Below are 24,490 nucleotides of genomic sequence, written 5' to 3' on the forward strand. Positions count from 1 at the left end.
AGGTTAAGTTTATGATCTGTAAATGTATCTTACAATCGGTTACTTTGCATTCATTGAACGTGATTATCTATGATTTCTATATGTGCACAGAGGTGTGTTGTTCAAGAAAATGATGTCAATTTAAAGTTGATTTCGTTTTGTCTTTATCTGCTTATTGATTGATGTGTTAATGTGTTTCAAGTTTAATTCAATAAAACCTTAAATTTCTTTAGTATTTTGCTTTGCTGGAAATATTGTTTGCATCGTTATTCTATGAAGTGGGCCTTTAGACTGATTGCCAAAGCAATTAAAAAATACCAACACAGGGCTCACCAAACTGGTTTATCCCATATATTCAATCAACAGAGCGTACAAAAATGTTTTGAGACAGAAGACTGAGCATCTGAGGAAGGGAAAGCGGCCCAATCCCTTGTGCCAGTCGTCCTGTACATTCTTTTGATTGAATAATTGTGATAGCTCCAGTTTTTTGTTTTTTCACTGGTATATCTGGGTGTGGTGGTACAAGGGCACCGCTTGGCCCAGGAGAATCAAGCAGGTGCTCACCCACAGCAGGTGAAGAAGGTCATTTTGGTGCCCGCACTGCCCCGCGCAGCACCTAACCTGGGCACCACCATAGGCATAATGTTATTATGCAAGGGTAATACAGGGATCTGGGAATCACTGCATCTCAAATTACTTCTCCCTCCGAGTTGCTACGACTCAGAGGAGGAATAGTAATGACCACGACCTGGAATTTGTGCAGTAGCAGTGTGCTCTGAGAAGACTTGGTGATGGGGAAACGCCATGTATGCCACAGCAGAGGCCTCCTATGCTGCCAGGGCTGCCCTGTTTGGTATCTGGGTGGTGAGGTACAGGAGCATTGCTTGGCCACACCCACAGCAGGGACCTCCCGTGTTGCCTCCTGCCAGGGCTTCCCTGTCTGTTACTTGTATGGCTGCTGCTGCCTCCCCTTCACTCATACACAGACCTCAGATCAGTGGTAATGTAAACAGGAAAGACTGTCACAGTGACCACTGCAGTTGTGGAAGTGAGGTCATTGCTCATTTCCTGCATTTGAAGTGTGCCACATGGTTACTTTGTGCTGATCTGCAGGTCTTCAAGTGTTGGCGATAGGCAGATTTCAGGAAGCTAGATACACCCACTTACCCACTGACACCAATGCCCTATATGGGGGGGTTGGTGGAAAGACACCTTGGGCTACCTATACTGGGAGTGGCTATATAAACTTGAGAGACACCTTGTCTAAGTATACTGGAGGCTACTGTCTTTGCTGGGGGTTCAATTTTGACTACCTACCTATACTGAAGGGGAGGGGGCACCTTTGGCTGCCTATTATTAAAGGAGAAGGGCCTCTGACTAGCAGGGGGAGGAGGGCCATATATTGTTTGCTACTATATGATGTGTCCATGTTCCAGGTGCATCTTGTAGACGTTCTCCCTAAATTATTGTGTCTTCCTGTGTCCCCTATGTGTCCTCCCGTGTCCTCATGTGTCTTCTTTTGTCCCTATGTGTCCCATTCTGTCCCCAGTGTGTCCCTTTCTGTACCAGAGTGACCCCTTCTGTTCCCAGTGTGTCCCATTTGTCTCCAACTCTCCTTGTGTCTTCACTCTCCCTCCCCCCATCTCCGCTCTTCCCCGTGTCTCTGCTCCCCTGTATATAATTACCTCTGTCAGTGATCACAGGCTTTTTTTCTCCTTCACAGCTCCACTAACGATGGCTTCTTCTGATAAAGCGATCAGCAGAAGCCAACACTAGGGGAGCTGGGAAGGTCTGCGATCACAGAGGGAGCCATGGATTAGGTGAGACACGCTCCTGACACTGCTAATTATATATGTTACGGCCAGAACCAGAAGTTTGGCCAGAACTAGAAGTGGCCGGCCACTTCGGGTTCTGGCCGGCCAATGCGCGAACTGGCCGCTGCGCTGCGGCCAATGTGAGAAATGAAACAATTCCTGTAAGGTTAATGTGATGTTGTGGCCGCAGCGCAGCGGGCAAAATGTATCACACATCTTTACTTTATTCAATGGCATTAAGCCGCCCGGCTTTTTCCTCTGCCTCTCTCTCCTCCCCCCCCCCGCCTCTCTCTCCCCTTCTCTTATGGGCAGCCGGGCGGGGACACGCGTGTCCAGGAGAGTCGTTCCTCGCGGCAGGAGAGCAGAGCGGGGAGGCTGCAGACATTGCTTCTGCCAGCACCCGCTCTGCAAGAACGGCAGGATTCCCCTGCCGCGACGAACGACTCCGGAGGGACACGCGTGTCCCCGCCCGGCTGTGCCCATAAGAGAAGGAGAGAGAGAGGCGGGGGGGGGGAGGAGAGAGAGGCGGGGGGAGGAGGAGAGAGAGGCAGAGGAAAAAGCCGGGCGGCTTAATGCCATTGAATAAAGTAAAGATGTGTGATACATTTTGCCCGCTGCGCTGCGGCCACAACATCACATTAACCTTACAGGAATTGTTTCATTTCTCACATTGGCCGCAGCGCAGCGGCCAGTTCGCGCATTGGCCGGCCAGAACCCGAAGTGGCCGGCCACTTCTAGTTCTGGCCAAACTTCGGGTTCTGGCCGTAACATATACGGGGAGTGGAGACACGGAGAGATAGAGACACACGGGGGGCATTACAGGGAGTCCATGATGTTGCGGCGGGTCGGCGGTCCATATCGGCAGGCATTCCATAGGATGGTGTTTCCCTGAATTTGGCATATAAGAAGCAGGGACTTTTTGTCACCATTTTGGGGGAGAAAAAGTGTGTCTTATATGCTGAAAAATACGGTACATGTGTGTGAAAAATATTTTATTGGCATACTAACAAAACATGAGTTACAACACATTGGTCATGTAAAGGCGTTACAATTTGGTTCCATGCCTTTTGAAAAATAAACAGTTCATTACATTTTTGTATAGCTGTAGTTAGTGCAGGTTATCATAACAGACAATTTGTGTCTATAATGAGTAAAATAAAAAATTACAAATATAACTATAACAGTAACCTCCATAGCGTTATCAGACTCATCATACATGCTCATGATATATTGACTATGCACCCAGTTCTTCATTTTGACTCCAGGAAGATCAAGAAACAGCACTTATCCGTTTTTCTAATCTGGCTAAGCTTTAAGACTCATTTTAAACATATCATAACCATCGTTCCCCTCCTATAAGAAAAGTATTGGCTGTTCCTTGTGAGAGAGAAAATTGTTTTTTCGTGTTCACAGCTTGTATTCATTATTTGGATCACTTCTGAAATAGTCAATGTTGTTTTAACCTTCCATTTTCTGGAAATAGATATTTTAGCTGCGGCATAATTGTATAGTTACATTTTGGGAGTGCAATGGAAGGAAAGGCACACCTATATTAACCTCCCTGGCGGTCTATTAGAAACCGCCAGGGGGCAGCGCAGCACTATTTTTAATTTTTTTTTTTAAATCATGTATATTTATTATTTATAATGATTTAATAGTAATGTATATTGATATTGGCATACTGATGTAACTATAGTGTATAGCACATACATGTGAAAGTCTGACCCGTTGCCCAAATGTGGCCCTCAGAACCATTAAATGTGTCCATCAAGTGGTTTTTATGCTTGCCATTATGTTTGGCCCTCTCTAGTCCACCTGGGAAGCTATTATGAATGAAAGCCTTTTATAAGATACCTTTGACGTCACTTTCTTAAATCTACTTGAAAGATCGTTGGTTTGATGACGCAACTTCCTTTTTTCTATTGGCCATTAACATTGATGTTTCTTCCGCTTTCCTTAACGAATACAACATTTGGAATATGTAGATTGTCACGTCACTTCCGTATCATTCGTTCGCTAATGATCATATCGTTTTCACCTTTTCATCAACCTTTTCACAACCATTTTATGAATCCTCATTAAACAATCGTTCGTTGTTCGGCACGAACGATCGTTGTCGTATGTGTGTACGTAGCTTAAGGCTTAGCTGTTCCAGAAATGTAAATCTACCTGTTACTTTGCATGAGCTATACATAAATTAAATGCAGAGTGTTCTATTTTCAATTTCCAGAAAATGTTTGCCAAAGTATCTAGTATTTTTGTGTTTTTGTGTTTATCACAAAAACACAAAAAAATAGTTAGATAACCGTACAAAAAAGCCTGAGAGTTCAGAAAATGATCTTTTTAAATGCACATTTTTTACCATGAAAAAATCAATATGTTTTTTCCTCAAAAATTTGCAAAAAATGCAAAAAAAACTCCAAAATTTATTTTTGATTGCATTTTTGCTAAAAAAAACCCAAATTGAACCCAATGTTTGCAAAAATTAATGCGAAAAAGAATATTGGTATTTTCACTCATCAATGATGGCATTAGACACAGCTTTCCAGTGGGGAAAGGAGGAGGAGTTTGTAGCTCTTAAGGTCCGTACACACGCCGGACTGCAGGCAACGACGGGTCCGTCGTCACCTCCTGCTGGGTGGACGTTCCAGCGACAGTCCGGCGTGTGTACAGTCTGTGGGCGGACTGATACGGCTGTTTCTGAGCGATCCACTGGGAGGATCGCTCAGAAACAGCCGTATCAGTCTGCAGACAGACTGTACACACGCCGGACTGTCGCTGGAACGCCCACCCAGCGGGGGGTGACGACGGACCAGTCGTTGCCAGCAGTCCGGCGTGTGTACGGACCTTTATGAGTTTCTTTATTCAGTTTACTTGCAGGTGTTCTTTCTCCAAACAAGCTCAGGGGAAGCGTGTATGTAAAATAGACATTCATCACATACTGGGGAACTGTAGTGTCTGAATGGATCCTTAGTGAATGTAAATAAACCAGGCATTTGTATGTGATGATGTAGAGCTCTCTCTTGGAGTGAATTCTTATGAAAGCCAGTGTTTGGTCAGTACCCCCTGGGCTGAGTCACATACTATTTGTTTATGTTGTATAAATATTCCTTTTCTAGCAAATACCTTAAGTTCTGAATTTGGGTTCCAAATTATTTTATAAAAATAATGTTTACATTGACTTTATGAGCAACCGAGCAGCTCGGGGTCACCCGAACCACTAGGAAAGTATAGAGGTCTAAAGCCCCATCTACACAATACAATTCTACATTTCGATCAGATCGAATTCGATTGATTGATTAAATCCGACCGATCTGGATTCGATTTGATTGGTAGTGTGATCGATTTGACATTATTTTGCATTGATATTCGACCACCATACTGATTGAATCAAATCAAATCCCGATCGGACATGTTGGATTTAATCGATTAATCAAATTTGATCCGATCAAATCACATGCAGAATTGTATAGTGTACATGGGGCTTAAAAGAGACTGAAAAGCACTACTACTAAAAAGCAATGCTAAGTATAGTTTGCCTTCTTAAAACAGAAGTAAACTTCAGGGGCATAAAGAGATAATTTGCTTATGCAGCAGTGGTGCATTGTGGGTAACCACAAATGTTCACTGATAGCTGAATTATTGCAAGTTTCCTTCTGTTTTAAGAAGGAAAATCACACCAAGCATTGTAATTACGCTGTGCTAACATGTTCAGCAGTTTTTTAGACAGTTTATAGTCATGGGACTAAGTGCCCCTTAGAGGACCTCAAAAGCTAATCATTGTAATAGCCACTGTCTAATATCTCAATGTCCAATTCACTTGGGGAGGGAACAGTTCACTTATCTATACCTTCTTGGGATGTGAGAGGGAAGTGTGTTCAAAAATCCATACTACAAATGAAGAACCTACAAACCCTATGCAGATACTGCCCCACCGCAGGTTTGAGCCTGGAACCTCAGCACTGTAATGCAAGAGAGCTATCTACTATGCTTCTATATGCAATTGTTCCTTTTTATATGAATAATTACCTTTTCACTCTCTTATCACTATGTAGAATGATTGCATAATAATAATAAAGTGTTGATGTGAAGTCAACATAATAATGCTCAATATAATGATATGTGTCTATTTATTATAATAATAAAACTACGAACAGGTAGAGATGTTGCGAACATAGAATTTTCCGTTCGCAAATGGTAAACGCCAACTTCCGTAAATGTTCATGAACAGGCAAATCTAACGAACTGCCATAGACTTTAATGGGCAGGCAAATTTTAAAACCTACAAAGACTGTTTCTGGCCACAAAAGTGATGAAAACGTTTTTTCAAGGGGTCTAACACCTGAATAGGGGCATGCCGGAGGGGGATCCATGCCAAAAGTCCCACCAAAAATTACGGAGCTGACGCAAAGTCGGTTTTTAATCCCTAAAGGGCAGAAATCACATTATGTACAGCTCTGGGTGTTAGTGGGCTGTGGAGTGTCACAGACAGAGAAATACAATATTACTATCATAATACAGTGAAATAATAATGCATTGGAGTGATTCTGTGCCTGCTACTTAATGAGGCAACAGCACAGCAGTAGTGCGCACATAGCTCTGGGTTTCATTGGGCTGTGAAGTGTCACACACACAAAAAACACAGGAGACCAATGTGCTAGCCCTCAACAGGGCTGTTTTGGATGCTTTCACAACAAGTGAGGAACAAGAACACAGGCCTAGCTAATGCTTTCCCTACCTATCTGCAGCAAGTAGCCAGCCAGCAGAGAACTGATCCAATATGGCCACCGCAACTGCTTTTTGGGGGTCCAGGAGGGGGTGCTAGCTGATTGGCTGCCATGTGTCTGATAACTGTGAGGTAAGGGGTCAAAATTTAGGTCAATAATAATGTATGGGGGGGGGGGGGGAATCAAAAACGATAAATGTTCGCTGTTCGGCGCAAATACAAACAGCGGAAGTTCGCAGCATATTGCTCACCGGTTAGGAGAGGCACTTATCATCACAGAGGTGTAGTGATTATTGTTCTTGCCTTGCAGCACTTTTCCAGCCTAGATACATTGTCTGTATGTTCTCCACATGTTTGTGTTGGCTATCTCTGGGAACACAGTTTTTCTCTCACATCCCAAAACATGATGGTAGGAAGAGTAAAATGTGACAATGGGCAGCACGGTGGCGTAGTGGTTAGCGCTCTCGCCTTGCAGCGCTGGGTCCCTGGTTCGAATCCCAGCCAGGGCACTATCTGCAAAGAGTTTGTATGTTCTCTCCGTGTCTGCGTGGGTTTCCTCCGGGCACTCCGGATTCCTCCTACATTCCAAAAACATATGGATAAGTTAATTGGCTCCCCCTAAAAAATTGGCCCTAGACTACAGTACTTACACTACATAATATAGACATATGGCAATGGTAGACAGGTTCCAGAATGCACAGTGCATTGTAGTGTGCTATGTATGGGCTTTCTACCTGCAGAGTAGTCAGAGGACCAATGACTAAAGCCTTGTGGACATCTGGACTGAACATGGTGGCCTGTTCTGATTTCTTTTAGATTATGTGAATGGTTGTGTGTGAGTTTGTTGTTTTTTTCTTTCTATAGAATTTTCAAGTATGTCAAAGATACACCTCAAATTCCTTTAAGGAATGTCTGTGTCTATTCTGCTGCTCTTTCTGGCTTCAGACATTCAGCATATGCTTAGTTCGTTCAACTTTTAGTCAGAACACCTGATCTCCTGTGGCATTAATCATTAATGGCAGAAAACCAAAAATACAACCACACAAGTATTGTTTAAAAAGAAATATGGCTGCTTCCATATCTCTATCCATACAATGTCATTTTATAGTGGACATTAACTCTTTCACAGGACAGAAGGAAAACATGGAGAAATGCGCCCTGCATGTATTTAGAGAGTTTAGCTTCATCTGTGACTAATCAACTGTAATTTGATCTCTCAGTGGTGTCAGCTGGCTGCCGTGACAAGCTAATTTGCAGCTAATTTGTAAACGCAGGATGTTAACCCTATGTCTCCTTTCATGAAAGCAGGAAGTAGGCACACTGCAGATTTGTTGCAGGATTTGTATAAGCTGTAACACAGACATGTCTTATTAAAGGTTATTATGCTGTTGCTTATCTTCTAGAGCAGAGAGCAAGTTTTGAGTTCAGGCGCGCTAATGGATCTGCTGCAGACATTTTAGGGGTCTTTTTGACCCCATACCTACATAGTTTTGCAGGCCCAGATTTACCTCACAGGAGCCTATAGGCACAGATCTCCTGGCACCTTAGATTTCCCCCTCTATGAACCTACAAACCCTCGCCCAACTGCAGCGCAAGTGTGCTGGCTGGCCCAGCTGTCACTTCCCTCTTACTTCCCTTGCCTGTCATAGATAACAACCGATGCCCCTAAGTATTAAGTAACCAGAAGTAACATCAGTGTAAAGTAGCTAGAGGTGCCCCCAGGGGCGTAACTACCGTATTTTTCGGACCATAAGACGCACTTTTTCTCCCCCAAACATGGGGGGAAAAAGTGACTGCGTCTTATGGTCCAAATGCTGCAATTTTTGCCCGGCACCAGTTGGCACCAGTTGTCCCCCCACCTTTAAAATCAAGTGACCGCGGCTGCCCCGTCTGCTAAAGTCTGAGTGTGGCCTGCAGTATGTTAATGCACAGTGTGTGTCCCCCGAGGCTGCCGTGACCCGCCGTACATTGTTTCCGCCCGCCCTCCGTCCTCCTCTGCCCCTCCTCTGCCTCCCTTCCCTGGCTCTCTAATGTGGGGATATGCGGGGAGTGTGAAGGCTGCTGCGGCTTACCGAGTGATTATCGCGCTGAGCATCGGTAAATCCGCCGCGTTAACAGCCGCTGGGTGGTCCGTGCACGTTGCCGTAGCCTCTCTGCCTTCACTTCCGCATTGGTGATGTAAGCGGAAGTGAAGGCAGAGAGGCTACGGCAACGTGCACGGACCACCCAGCGGCTGTTAACGCGGCGGATTTACCGATGCTCAGCGCGATAATCACTCGGTAAGCCGCAGCAGCCTTCACACTCCCCGCATATCCCCACATTAGAGAGCCAGGGAAGGGAGGCAGAGGAGGGGCAGAGGAGGACGGAGGGCGGGCGGAAACAATGTACGGAGGGTCGCGGCAGCCTCGGGGGACACACACTGTGCATTAACATACTGCAGGCCACACACAGACTTTAGGCAGACAGATTGTCACAGGGGACAGAAAAGTACAGGGTGCACAAGAACACGGGGCATTTTAGAGGAGGGGGGCACTTTGGAGGACCCAGAGGGGCACTTTGGAGCACCCAGGGGGGCACTTTGGAGGACCCGGGGGGCACTTTGGAGGACCCGGGGGGCAATTTGGAGGATCCAGGGGGAACTTTGGAGGACCCAGGGGGCACGTTGGAGGACCCGGGGGGAACTTTGGAGGACCCAGGGGGGAACTTTGGAGGACCCAGGGGGCACATTGGAGGACCCAGGGGGCACGTTGGAGGACCCAGGGGGCACATTGGAGGACCCAGGGGGAACTTTGCAGGACCCAGGGGGAACTTTGGAGGACCCAGGGGGCACATTGGAGGACCCAGGGGGCACGTTGGAGGACCCAGGGGGCACATTGGAGGACCCAGGGGGAACTTTGCAGGACCCAGGGGGAACTTTGGAGGACCCAGGGGGCACTTTGGATCACCCAGGGGGGCACTTTGGAGAACTCGGGGGGCACTTTGGAGGACCCGGAGGGCACTTTGGAGGACCAGGGGGGCACTTTGGAGGACATAAGGGGCATGGATGAGGACACAGGGGGACAGAGGACCACACAGGGACAGTGGAGGTCAAAAAAGAGACACTACAGGTACAAAGGGGACACATAAATTGGGGAGGGGAGAATATCCACAAGATGCCCCTGTACCATGGATGCCACAGGTTTAGTATTTTTTTTCCTGGTTTTTGTCCTCTAAACCTAGGTGCGTCTTATGGTCCGGAGCGTCTTATGGTCCGAAAAATACGGTAGGCCCCACCGGGCCCCCCTACTGATTTTCTGAGCGGGCCCCCCCCCCCGGGGCCCGCTCGCGGCCGTTTTGTGGGTGCTGGAGGGGTGGCAGCATGAGGGGAAAGCCTTGCCCACAGTCGGCGGGGAGAGGGGTAGTTCCCCCCTCTCCCTCACCTCGGGGCTCTCCCCTCTGTGCTCCCCTCCAGCTCTTTAGTGTGTGGGGCTGTGGGCAGCGGGCAGCGAGCGGCGGGCAGATACATACCTGCTTCCGTGCGTTCCATCGGAGACTTCTCCCTCTAGCGGCTGACGTCACTTCCGGAAGTGACGTCAGCCGCTAGAGGGAGAAGTCGTCGATGGAACGCACGGAAGCAGGTATGTATCTGCCCGCCGCTCGCTGCCCGCTGCCCACAGCCCCACACACTAAAGAGCTGGAGGGGAGCACAGAGGGGAGAGCCCCGAGGTGAGGGAGAGGGGGGAACTACCCCTCTCCCCGCCGACTGTGGGCAAGGCTTTCCCCTCATGCTGCCACCCCTCCAGCACCCACAAAACGGCCCCAAGCGGGCCCCAGGGGGGGGCCGGGCCCCCCCGCGGGCGCAGGGGCTGCAGGGCCTATTCCTACGCCCCTGGGTGCCCCCAAGCATTAGGTAGCTAGAGGAGCCCCTGCATGGAGGGAGATTTCATCAGTAGAATGTAGAGAGCTGGGTGTTTTGTAGAGAGCTGGGTGTTTTGTAGTATGAGTGTTTTTGTTGCTTAATATTTTATATTGTTTTGGATATTCTGTGATAACAACTGAAAATCAATACCTAGTGTTACGGCACATGACCTTGTAGCTGTGTCCAAGTCAATCTGATTCTAATGATCAAGTGTGCCAAGAGCAGGAATCTTTTTCTAAAATCAGCGTGAATGAATGAGAATGAATAATTGTAGACACATTTAGGACCCCAACATTTTGGTAGGTCAAGGGAACTTTAATATTATATATGTTTATATATATATATATATATATATATATATATATATATATATATATATATATATATATATATTAGAAAGGTCAGTTTGAGTGTTTAATATTTCATATTATTTTGGATGTTCTGTGATAACAGGATGGCTAAATGTCTGACTGTATGCTGTGGATAGCGATCTGTGCTACCCCCAGCATACAGAACAAGCATCCAGCCACCCTGGGGAATCCCTGTGCAGCTGGCGGGGCAGAGAATGTGCTGCATGCAAGGATTCCCCCTTTGTGTGCGGACGGGTGTCTGCTCTATGCGGGCTGGTAGTGGCTGGCGGGGATCCCCTCTGTGCAGCAAGGGGGGGAGGGGTGTCCCCGTTTTATGCTGGCTGGTAGTGGCCGGCGGGGACCCCCCTTCTGTGCGGGGGGGATGTCCCCGTCCTTTGCAGGCTGTGGGTGGCCGGTGGGGACCCTCCTTATGGGCAGGGGGGTGTCCCCGTCCTTTTGCAGGCTGTGGGTGGCCTTTAACTCCCCCCTCCCAACCCCCATGCAAGCCCCTCCCCTTCCCCCTGAATTCCTTCCCTCAGTGTGAATCCTGTTCTACTCACCCAGGCTGTCTCCAGCGGCGCCAGCAGAAACCCTTCTTTCTCTAACGCTGAAGTCCTGGCCTGTGACGATACCGCTACGACGTCACCAAGTCTCGTAGCGGTAATTACACAGAGCATGAGACTTCGGGGATGGAGGAAGAACGGATTCTGCCACCGCCGCACACTGGAGACAACCTGGGTGAGTAGAACAGGACTCACACCGAGGGAAGGGGTTCAGGGGGAAGGGGGAGGGGCTTGCATGGGGGATGGGAGGGGGTTGGGAAAGGCCACCCACAGCCCGCAAAGGACAGGGACACCCCCCCGCCCAGAAGGGGGGTCCCCACAGGCCCCCCACAGCCTGCAAAGGAAGGGGACACCCCCCCGCCCGGCCACCCACAGCCTGCAAAGGACGGGGACACCCCCCCCCCCCGACCAGAAGGGGGGTTCCCACCGGCCACTACCAGCCAGCATAGAATGGGGACACCCCACAGCCCACTAAGGACGGGTCCCCCCTCCCTGCCCAGAAGGGGGGTCCCCACCGGCCGCACACAGCTTAAGGGAAGGTGTTGGGGGGGGTAGCTTGGCACCCCATTACTGGCTACACTACACCTGGCACCCCATAACTGGCTACACTAAACCTGGCACCCTATACCTGGCACCCTATACCTGGCTACACACCTGGCTACCTATACATCTGCCTACACACCTGGCTACCCTGACATCTGGCTACATGTAGCTCCCTACACACCTGGCTACACATCTGGGTATTATACTCACCATTGGCGTGCTGATCCCTCGTCGCGTACCTCTGATAGCTTCCCCAGTGCCTTCTTCCATGTCCCTGTGCGGATTTTGCTTCTCCCTCAGCGATGACATGTCCCCCGGCGATCGGCGTTGATGACACCAGGGTCACACAGCGTCATCAACATCTTGCAGTAAACACTTTTTTTTGTTGTTGAATTCAATGCAATAACCGGTATTGAATTCAATATTAAAAAAAAAATAATAATTGCAAAAAAAAAAAAAAGTTTGAAAATTATTGGAAATTAATTGAACCACTTCTTGAACGGAAATCCTGGGGAAATAGAACGCCAGGGAGGTTAAATGTCACCTTTTTCTACTAGTGTACCCAAGCCACATGTATCATTTTTTCTCCTGTATATAAATTTGTGATGCATCCACTGATGCTATGTGGTAACTTTCCAAATATACTATTACAATAATGAAAGTTTTAGTCATAATCTTTGTATTTTGTTTCTTTATCTTTACAATGTTAGAATTGTTTTTTTTTTCCTCTGGAAAGGAATTATAAATGTGTCTTTTATATCTGTTGTGTTGTTGACTTAAAGAGACACTGAAGCGAAAAAAATATATGATATAATGAATTGGTTGTGTACTATGAATAATTACTAGAAGATTAGCAGCAAAGAAAATATTCTCGTTTTTATTTTCAGGTATATAGTGTTTTTTCTAACATTGCATCATTCTCTAATATGTGCAGATTACACAACACTCAGCATTCAAAATGATTCTTTCAGAGCAGTCTGTGAACTAATGACCTCTTCTCTTGCAGAGGAAAAGTAAAAAAATTAACTAACAGTTGAGATAATAAAAGTCAGAAAACAGCCCTCTCCACGACTTTGAAAGTCGTAGAGCTTAATAGCTTTTTTGCATAGAGATAACAACTGGAGTTTCTTAAATCTTCCTGTACTGGAAACAATTAGACTGATGTATCTGATCTTAATGTTTTATTTCTTAGCTGTACTACACATACAAATCATAATATCATAATTTTTTTTCGCTTCAGTGTCTCTTTAAGGCAAAATTGTTCCTTTATGCACACATCTAAGTAGTTTTTCATTTTCACTGTGTAATGGTTATCTTATTAGTAGATATTGTATCTGTTCTTGTATTCTGACTGTGAAGATGTTTCTCTTTAACTTAAAATAAACCATGTCCAAGGATTGAAATTCATCCCAATCAGTGGCTGATGCCCCCTTTCCCATGAGAAATCTTTATCTTTTCTCAAACGGATCATCAGGGGACTCTGTATGGCTGACATTGGGCTTGATTTACTAAAGGGTGCTAACACAGTTAGCACGCCTAAAAGCTTTGCACGTGCAAACTAGGGTGCTACGTAGTTTGCACGGGAAAGCTGTTACTGTTCGCGTGCTATTTTAGCGCACATAAAAGTTTGTGCGCATAAAGTTTTACGTGCACTACTTTGCATGCAAAATCAGCTGCTTCATGTGTAAAGTATGCTTATCACGCTACTTAGCACGTGAAGCAGCTGATTTTGCACGTGAAGTAGTGCCCATAAAACATTACGCGTGCAAAAGAGAAGAGGCATTTTGCACGTGATAAGCAGCTTTTCACTGGCGTGCTAACAGTTAGCATGCTTTTGTGAATCAAGCCCATTGTGTTGAAACCCCTCTTTGTGGGTGCCTTGTTGCATTGTGGGAAATAACAGCCGTTTCCAACTGCCAAAAATGCAAGCAGCATCTCCTTCCACTGAAATCACCTGCCAGCAGTAAAAAATGTCACCATATGATAAATGTCAGAATGTAAATCAGGGAGAGGAAAGATTTTACAATGGGCAAACACTGAATAAACCATTTATCCATAATTATTGTAAAAATTAAGCACTTATTTTATTTTCACTGGAGTTCCCCTTTAAAGGTACACTATCACGAAAAAAGTAGGCAGTTAAAATCTGACAGACCCGGCAGGTTTTGGGTCAGTCCATCTCCCCATGGGGGATTCTCAGGATTTACTTTGTTTCAACAGCATTTCCTGAACAGAAGTTGCAAAGTCTACATGACAAAATAGTGTGCATGTGAGTAGAGAGGCTGGCTGGTATCTAACAATTTTGACAGTTAAACTGCTGTTCAGGAAATGCCGTTGAAAACAAAGAACACCCTTAGAATCCCCCATGAGGAGATGGACTATCCCAAAACCTGTCGGTTTTGTCCGATTTTAACTGCCTCCTTTTTTCGTGATAGTAGATCCTTAAGTGATGAGGCAATTGTGTAATGTCTCATGCAATAGCTGTGATTTCTATCTTACTATACTGTCAGAACGTCTCATAATATAGTAAAGTTAACATAATTATTTAATTGCAGGTGTGATACAAAAGCTGAATTCCTGCTCTACACCTAAAAAGTATCTGTCAACAAAGTGGATATATATATATTTATGTTACAGGCAAAGTACGAGATCAGGCATTCTATAGAATGCCCAAAGCGATTAGGCAATGTACAAAATGTCTGTTTCATTACGTACTTTGCCTAGGCATTCTATAGAATGCCTGAAATCATTCAGGCAAAGTGTAGAATACCCGGTTCTCTATAGAATGCCTGCTTTTTTCCGCACTTTGACTGTAACAGCTGCATATCTATGCTGTCAGTAAGGCTAGTGATGATGGGTGCATGCATGCTAATATTTACTGTTTGTGAAAAGTGCTGCTGTGAAGGAGCCTTCAGGTGCTGCCAGGGGTAGCCCATTTGCAGGAAAGAGGAGAGAAAAGTTGGACGTGTGCAAGAGAAAAATGGCAGTTGGGTTTTGGTAGTTGAGGCAGGGAACACACTTGTCTTTCAGTTTTCTGTGCAAGTTTTTCTGAACACCAAGTGTGTTTCTATGCAGGAAAACGTGCACGTTTTTTTCATAGCAGCTGATGTAATTGATAGAGAAAACTGACAAAATGTGCGGAGTCATCATGCAGAATGTCAGGTTTTTTTCTGCGCGCAAACAACATATTAAGTGTGAACTAGCCCATTGATTAACATGAGTTCTCAGTTTTTCTGTGCAGAAAATGCGCACGAAAACAGTCAAGTGTGTTCCCTGCCTCAAGGCTAGTGAGGGGGAGGGGCCTTAAAAGCCATGATGCAGCAAAAAATAAGTTTAGAGTCATGATACAATGCTCTACTGCAGCAAGAAATAAGCATGATTTTTGTCAAAGACTAAAGAAGAGACCAGCCATTGGTGAGGCTGACAAAGCAAAGCAGAGGCACAGACAAGAGAGCACTACTGAAAAACTAAAGTAAGGAAGAGAAAGAGAGCTGCAGACATAACGGGAGAGGAGAGAGACAAAGTACGTAACAAAAACAGACGTTTCGTACTTTACCTAAAATGGTCAGGCATTCTATAGAATGTATCATATGTGTGTATATATATATATATATATATATATATATATATATATATATATATATGTATATATATATATATATATATATATATATATATATATATCTTATTATACTGTCAGAACTTCTCATAATAGTGTAAAAATAACATGTAATTATTTAATTGCAGGTGCCAGTGCTGGTCGTAATGGAGAAAGCTACGCTTACGGATCATTACGCGTAATTTTACGCTATTACGCATTACGAAATTACGCTTACGGCACAGACAGTCAATTTCGGTACATGTCTATAATTACGCATAGCACTTACGCAATTACGCGTAAGTATACCGTAATTCAGGTTATTACGTTATAGGTTTACGCGTAAAATCCTACTAGCAATTAATGCGTAAGGTCATGCTGCCAAGCGGAAAAGTTGACGCATGGATCAATGTTAGGTAGCCGCCGACTTTAAGGGTTAATAGCAAAGCCCCCTTAAGTGCTAAGAGCCTCAAATTTGGAGAATATATTAAGGAGATCAGAAGGAATAAGAGGAAAAAATTTTTTTTCAAAAAGACCTTATAGTTTTTGAGAAAATCGATGTTAAAGTTTCAAAGGAAAAATATATACATTTAAAAACCCGCCGACTTTAACGGTTAATAGCAAAGCCTGCTTAAAATTTAGGAACATCAAATTCACAGGGTATATTAAGGGGATCAGTGGGAATAAGAGGAAAAAATTTTTTTTCAAAAAGACCTTATAGTTTTTGAGAAAATCGATGTTAAAGTTTCAAAGGAAAATATATACATTTAAAAACCCGCCGACTTTAACGGTTAATAGCAAAGCCTGCTTAAAATTTATGAACACCAAATTCACAGGGTATATTAAGGGGATCAGTGGGAATAAGAGGAAACATTTTTTTTCAAAAAGACCTTATAGTTTTTGAGAAAATCGATTTTTAAGTTTCAAGGGCGAAAATGTCTTTTAAATGCGGAAAATGTCAGTTTTTTTTGCACAGGTAACAATAGTGTTTTATTTTCATAGATTCCCCCAAGTGGGAAGAGTTTTACTTACTTCGTTCTGAGTGTGGGAAATATAAAAAAAAAACGACGTGGGGTCCCCCCTCCCAGACCTCTTTAACCCCTTGTCCCCCATGCAGACTGGGATAGCCAGAATGCGGAGCACCGGCCGCGTGGGGCTCCGCACCCTGACTATACCAGCCCGCATGGTCCATGGATTGGGGGGTCTCGGAAGGGGAGGGGCAGCCAAGCTTTCCCCTCCCCCTCCGAGCCCTTGTCCAATCCAAGGACAAGGGGCTCTTCTCCACCTCCGATGGGCGGTGGAGGTGGAGGCCGCGATTTCCTGGGGAGGGGTTCATGGTGGCATCTGGGAGTCCCCTTTAAAAAGGGGTCCCCCAGATGCCCACCCCCCTCCCAGGAGAAATGAGTATAGAGGTACTTGTAGTACCCCTTACCCATTTCCTTTAAGAGTTAAAAGTAAATAAACACACAAACACATAGAAAAAGTATTTTAATTGAACAAAAAACATAACCACGAAAAAAGTCCTTTAATATTCTTAATTAACCATTAATACTTACCTGTCCCTTTAAAAGCCAGTTCCCACGCAATATCCTCGGAAATATACTAATCAGTTACAATGTAACAAAGTTATTACAATGTAACAACTTTGTTACTTTGTAACACCACCGCACCCGACGTCACTCGCCGCTCACCCGCCGGCCGCCGCATACACGCTAGTCCCCGCCGGCTCCCGCCGTCCACTCCGCCCACACCTGTCAGGTGACATGTGGGAGAGGCGGGGAGGGCAGCGGAGCCGGCGGGGACTTAGCGTCCCTTCACCCGACAGAGCTCTGAGCTATATTAGCTCAGAGCTCTCGAAAGCATCTTTGTATTTGGGCTCCAAGGAGCCCCATTGGTCCTTAGCAGACCAATGGGGTTCCTTCAAATCAGATACAAAGATGCTTAGAGAGCTCTGAGCTATAGCTCAGAGCTCTGTCGGGTCCTGCAGCACAGACGCGGAGGCGGCGGCGGCGGTGAGTGACGTCGGGTGCGGCGTAGTTACAATGTAACAAAGTTGTTACATTGTAATAACTTTGTTACATTGTAACGGATTAGTATATTTCCGAGGATATTGCGTGGGAACTGGCTTTTAAAGGGACAGGTAAGTATTAATGGTTAATTAAGAATATTAAAGGACTTTTTTCGTGGTTATGTTTTTTGTTCAATTAAAATACTTTTTCTGTGTGTTTGTGTGTTTATTTACTTTTAACTCTTAAAGGAAATGGGTAAGGGGTACTACAAGTACCTCTATACTCATTTCTCCTGGGAGGGGGGTGGGCATCTGGGGGACCCCTTTTTAAAGGGGACTCCCAGATGCCACCATGAACCCCTCCCCAGGAAATCGCGGCCTCCACCTCCACTGCCCATCGGAGGTGGAGAAGAGCCCCTTGTCCTTGGATTGGACAAGGGCTCGGAGGGGGAGGGGAAAGCTTGGATGCCCCTCCCCTTCTGAGACCCCCCAATCCATGGACCATGCGGGCTGGTATAGTCAGAGTGCGGAGCCCCACGCGGCCGGTGCTCCGCATTCTGGCTATCCCAGTCTGCATGGGGGACAAGGGGTTAAAGAGGTCTGGAAAGGGGGGACCCCACGTCGTTTTTTTTTATATTTCCCACACTCAGAACGAAGTAAGTAAAACTCTTCCCACTTGGGGGAATCTATGAAAATAAAACACTATTGTTACCTGTGCAAAAAAAACTGACATTTTCCGCATTTAAAAGACATTTTCGCCCTTGAAACTTAAAAATCGATTTTCTCAAAAACTATATGGTCTTTTTGAAAAAAATTTTTTTCCTCTTATTCCCACTGATCCCCTTAATATACCCTGTGAATTTGGTGTTCCTAAATTTTAAGCAGGCTTTGCTATTAACCGTTAAATTCGGCGGGTTTTTAAATGTATATATTTTTCCTTTGAAATTTTAACATCGATTTTCTCAAAAACTATAAGGTCTTTTTGAAAAAAAATGTTTTCCTCTTATTCCTTCTGATCTCCTTAATATATTCTCCAAATTTGAGGCTCTTAGCACTTAAGGGGGCTTTGCTATTAACCCTTAAAGTCGGCGGCTTTTTTATATTATACGGGAGCGTAATATTACGCGATTACGGCAGACTGTGTAATTTCAATGGGAGTTTACTGTCTTACACGTAATTTGTTACGCGTAAAACGTAACCCTACGGTCTACGCGTAATTAATTACGCGTAATACCGTAACCTTTCACGTAACGCTTACGGTGCATTTGTAGTGAATTACGATGCGTAATTACGCTAATGCGTAATTTCGGCCCAGCACTGGCAGGTGCGATAAAAAGCTGAATTCCTGCTCTACTCTGAAAATATCTGACAACAAACTGGATCTCCAGAAGCCCATGATGAGCCACAGAGGAGACAAGCCGCAACACTGCTCAGAGTGTGAGAAAAGCTTCACTCGTCCATCAGAGCTTATTAGACACCAGAGGAGACACACCGGGGAGAAGCCATTTTCTTGTCCTGAATGTGAGAAATGTTTTAATTTGAAATCAAACTTGAAAAAACATCAGAGGATTCATACTGGAGAGAGACCTTTTTCCTGCTCTGAATGTCAGAAATGCTTTACTGTGAAATCAAGCCTCACAGCACACCAGAGGATTCATACAGGAGAGAAGCCATTTTCTTGTCCCGAATGTGAGAAATGTTTTACTGTTAAAGTACACCTCATAGCACACCAGAGGATTCATACTGGAGAGAGGAATTATTTGTGCTCAGAATGTGACAAATCTTTCACTCAAATGTCAGACCTAATACAACACCAGAAGATCCATACAGGAGAGAAGCAATTTTCCTGCTCTGAATGCCAGAAATGTTTTACCAGTGAATCAACCCTCATAGCTCACCAGAGGATTCACACCGGAGAGAAGCCGTTTTCTTGCTCTGAATGTAAGAAGTCCTTCAGCACTCAAAAAATCTTCAACATTCATATCCGGATTCACACAGGAGAAAAACCATATAAATGTACAGAATGTGACAAATGCTTCACACAGAAGGTACATCTTACTCGGCATCAGAGAACTCACACAGGAGAAAAGTCATTTAGTTGCTCAGAATGTGACAAGAGCTTCTCACGCCAGTCATCTCTGAGAAGTCATCAGAAGATACATGAGCGAGTGGATGTGAGCCTGTAAACTAATTTTAATTAAAAGTTTCTTTTAAATATGCATTTCAGAAGCTTATATAGCTTCAGAGACCATGTACAGTATACACAGAAAGTAAATGTTTTTTGGTGATTTATTACAAAAAACTGCAGATGAGGTGAACTTTGATCAGCTAGTACACTAAAACCCAGGGGCGTAGCAATAGAGGTCGCAGCGGTCGCATGCGCGACTGGGCCCGGCTCCTGAAGAGGCGGGGGAGGGGCCCGGGGGGGCCCATGTCTTTTTGTAGTGCGGCCAGGACTGAGTGCGGCCCGTGCGCCGTGCGCGCTATTGGGAGGGGGGGAGCCTGACCTCTCCCTCCCTTCCTCTCCCCGGGCCCCCCCCCCTTCAGATGCAGAGTGACGCGCACGGAAGCGCTGTAGGCTGAAACTCACCTCCGTCCCTGCGTTCCAAGCGCCGCTGATCTCCTCTCGCTGTATAGATGTTGTTACACACTGCTTCCGGCTAAACAGGAAGCAGTGTGTAACAACATCTATACAGAGCGGGAGGAGACCAGTGGCGCAGGGACGGAGGGGAGTTCTGCCTACAGCGCTTCCGTGCGCCGCGCACTCTGCATTTGAAGGGGGGGCCCGGGGAGAGGAAGGGAGGGAGAGGTCGGGCTGCTCTCCCCGCAGCTGCGGCTCCCCCCTTCATTATGGGGGGGGGACCTACCTACCTACTCCTGGGGGGCAGTTACCTACCTATCCTGGGGGGGCAGCTACCTAATCTAACCTATCCTGGGGGGCAGCTACCTAATCTATCCTGGGGGGCAGCTACCTACCTAACCTATTCTGGGGGGGCAGCTACCTACCTAACCTATCTGGGGGGGGGCAGCTACCTAATCTAACCTATCCTGGGGGGCAGCTACCTAATCTAACCTATCCTGGGGGGCAGCTACCTAATCTATCCTGAGGGGCAGCTACCTACTCTAACCTATCCTGGGGGGCAGCTACCTACTCTAACCTATCCTGGGGGCAGCTACCTAATCTAACCTATCCTGGGGGAAAGCTACCTAATCTATCCAGGGGGGCAGCTACCTAACCTATACTGGGGGGAACCTACCTCATCTAACCTATACTGGGGGGCAGCTACCTAATCTAACCTATACTGGGGGGCACCTACCTATCTAACCTGGGGGCACTTACTTGTCTAACCTGTATTCGGGGCACCTAGCTAGCCTATACAGGTGGCAACTATACTGGCTACCTATATTGGAGGCACCTACCTAACTAACCTATACTGGGGGCACCTACCTATCTAACCTATGCTGGGGACAACTATTCTGGCTACCTATATTAGAGGCACCCACCTAGCTAACCTGTACTGGGGGCACCTATCTATCTAACCTATACCGGCAGCGCCTGCCTATCTAACCTATACTGGGGGCAACTATACTGGCTACTTATGCTGGAGGACCCTACCTGGCTAACCTATACCGGGGGCAACTATACTGGCTTACCTATGCCTGGCTACCTATACTGGGGGGACCTATAGCTGGCTATAGGGATTTGGATATGTGTGTGCGTCGGGTGTTGCCGGGGGAGGGGGGCTGTTGTTGCCGTGGGGGGGGGGGGGGGCCCACATCCAGATTCCGCATCGGGGCCCAGAGGTTTGTAGCTACGCCACTGCTAAAACCTAACTGATTTCCTAATATACTTTTACATTTTTGTGCAATAGACAGTAATTCTATAAGGATATCCATCTAATCAGTGTTTTATTTACTGTTGAAGGACCTTTATCATCAAAAAAAAAAAAAAAAAATGAAATCCATGTGTATGCATATTTTTTTCAAAGTGTAAAATACGTTTAGAAATCTTTTTTCCTGCCACTGTAACTTGCAGTAGTTTGTAAGAATCTAACAGATCTGATAGAGGATCCATCTCCTCATAATGGTATCTTATGTTTTTCAAAAGCACTGACTGGATGGCAGGTGCTCAGGAAGGGAGGCTGGTCAGCATCTATGCGTATCTCCTTTCCAGTGAATGCTTTTGTAAAGAATAAAAGATATAATGAGAATTCCACATGAGGAGATAAAATAGTTCAAAACGTGTCAGATTTATACCTACTGTTAGCGATAGCTATTGTACTTCTAATAAGTTTTTTTTTTTTTTTCGCTGCGATAGTGGTCCTTTAACCTCCCTGGAATTCAGTTTCTGGTGCACTTCTGTGTATAAAGTGATCCAATTTATTTTCATAATCCCTTCTGTCCCCTTCTGTCTCCAGTGTGTCCCCTTCTGTCTCCCATGTATCCTCCTGCAACCCCCATTTATCCTTCCACTCCCCCCCCTTCAAGGTGTACTATGCAAAGCAGCAGCATGGCTCACCTAATCAACAGCTTCACCTGCAATCTGCTGCAGCCGGCACTAGAGGTGCAGTGAAGGAAAGGAGAGGTCTGTGATTGCCAATGTAGCCATTGATTAGGTGCGCCATGTTGCTGCTTCTCATAGTACATAGGAGGACACACGGGGGGAAGGTGGAGGGTAAATACGGGTGGGCAGAGGAGGACAAACGAGGGTAGAGGAGGGCTCCTGGGCTGTATGTCTGGCACTGCATCGGGTATTCCACTTTCAGCCCATTTTTCTTGCCCTGCACAGAGTCAGGCATCTCGCCCAGGAGGTTACGTTTATGATCTGTAAATGTATCTTACAATCGATTACTTTGCATTCATTGAATGTGATTATCTATGATTTCTATATGTGCACAGAGGTGTGTTGTTTAAGAAAATGATGTCAATTTAAAGTTGATTTCTTTTCGTCTTTATCTGCTTATTGATTGATGTGTTAATGTGTTTCAAGTTTAATTCAATAAAACCTTAAATTTCTTTAGTATTTTGCTTTGCTGGAAATATTGTTTGCATTGTTATTCTATGAAGTGGGCCTTTAGACTGATTGCCAAAGCAATTAAAAAATACCAAAACAGGGCTCACCAAACTGGTTTATCCCATATATTCAATCAACAGAGCATACAAAAATGTTTTGAGACAGAAGACTGAGCATCTGAGGAAGGGAGAGCGGCCCAAACCCTTGTGCCAGTCTTCCTGTACATTCTTGTGATTGAATAATTGTGATAGCTCCAGTTTTCTGTTTTTTCACTGGTATATCTGGGTGTGATGGTACAAGGGCACTGCTTGGCCCAGGAGAATCAAGCAGGTGCTCACCCACAGCAGGTGAAGAAGGTCATTTTGGTGCCCGCACTGCCCCGCGCAGCACCTAACCTGGGCACCACCATAGACATAATGTTATTATGCAAGGGTAATACAGGGATCTGGGAATCACTGCATCTCAAATTACTTCTCCCTCCGAGTTGCTACGACTCAGAAGAGGAATAGTAATGACCACGGCCTGGAATTTGTGCAGTAGCAGGGTGCTCTGAGAAGACTTGGTGATGGGGAAACGCCATGTATGCCACAGCAGAGGCCTCCTATGCTGCCAGGGCTGCCCTGTGTGGTATCTGGGTGGTGAGGTACAGGAGCATTGCTTGGCCACACCCACAGCAGGGGCCTCCCGTGTTGCCTCCTGCCAGGGCTTCCCTGTCTGTTACTTGTATGGCTGCTGCCCCTTCATTCATACACAGACCTCAGATCAGTGGTAATGTAAACAGGAAAGACTGTCACAGTGACCACTGCAGTTGTGGAAGTGAGGTCATTGCTCATTTCCTGCATTTGAAGTGTGCCACATGGTTACTTTTTGCTGATCTGCAGGTCTTCAAGTGTTGGCGATAGGCAGATTTCAGGAAGCTAGATACACCCACTTACCCACTGACACCAATGCCCTATATTGGGGGGTTGGTGGAAAGACACCTTGGGCTACCTATGTCAGGAACCGGCCCGCGGCACGCCTGCGTATACGGTTCCCGACTGCGGGTTTGACCAGACTGAGAGGGGAAGCAGCCTTAGTCAAGCTAAAACAAGGCTGGAACCCCTCAGAACACCTCTCACTGCCACCACTAGCGGTTCGCTAGACACTTCCACTCTGCTGTCGAGTCCTCAGCGCGCACTCCGCGTTTTCGGATTTGGGTCAGCTTTGCGCTTAGGCCAAATACGGGAACGCCACGCACCCACACACACACACAGTTGCAATCTTACACTGTCGTGAAGCAAAGACCCACTAACAGTCGTTCCGAACGATACTGTTAGCCACTCTGCTGTCGCTACTCGCACTGGCGTTGTTCGTACGTTGGGTCAGCTGCGCGCTTAGGCCAACGTATGACAAACGCCCCCACACACAATGCAATTACAATTTCATACGGTAGTGTTGCTCAAGCGTACAATTAGGCATGAACTTTGGTGGACGGACACAATTCTGGTTAGACCAGGAGTTCACTAGCTTGGGCCAGGAGACCGGCTGCCACTACCGTCAGAAGAGAACTGATTTGAGGTAGATGTCCCCTGGTTTTTATAATGAAATATTCGCCTCGAGGCTGTAAGCCTGTGTGGACGGGGGGAAGCTAGATTTAATTACATCCTCCGTCATAATTGGATCTCCAGAGATCTAACATCCACCTGCGAAAAATGTACAATAGCCCACATACATGAAAAGATTTCCCTAGTCCAAGTTACAGGTGACAACCCCATTGTTGACAGTACTTCCTAGCTGATCAAAGATAAGGAGGTTGCACCTCCACCAATAATTCAATTTCCACAGGTAGAAATAGTGTTTAACACACATGCCAACTTTTGGTGCAGCTACTCTTCCTGACTTAGCCTACAGTTCTTCACTTCCTCAACAGAAGTGTAAATGTTTCAAGTGTCAAGGACTTCAACACACTTTACTTCTGCCATTGTCTTATTACCCAAGCATTATTCACTGAAGTCCTC

General features: G+C 45.9%; 1 protein-coding gene across 1 annotated transcript in view; it reads left to right on the forward strand.

The window, feature by feature from the left end:
* The window catches only part of LOC137562114 (zinc finger protein 850-like), a 184,296-nt gene that overhangs the window by 132,841 nt on the left and 26,965 nt on the right, over window positions 1–24,490 (forward strand). Inside the window, exon 9 of the mRNA XM_068273448.1 lies at window positions 19,020–19,643. Coding sequence (XP_068129549.1) covers window positions 19,020–19,643 — 624 coding nt within the window. The remainder of the gene's footprint in view (window positions 1–19,019; window positions 19,644–24,490) is intronic.

This window comes from Hyperolius riggenbachi, chromosome 3, assembly GCF_040937935.1.
Source record: "Hyperolius riggenbachi isolate aHypRig1 chromosome 3, aHypRig1.pri, whole genome shotgun sequence".
Classification (NCBI taxonomy): Eukaryota; Metazoa; Chordata; class Amphibia; order Anura; family Hyperoliidae; genus Hyperolius; species Hyperolius riggenbachi.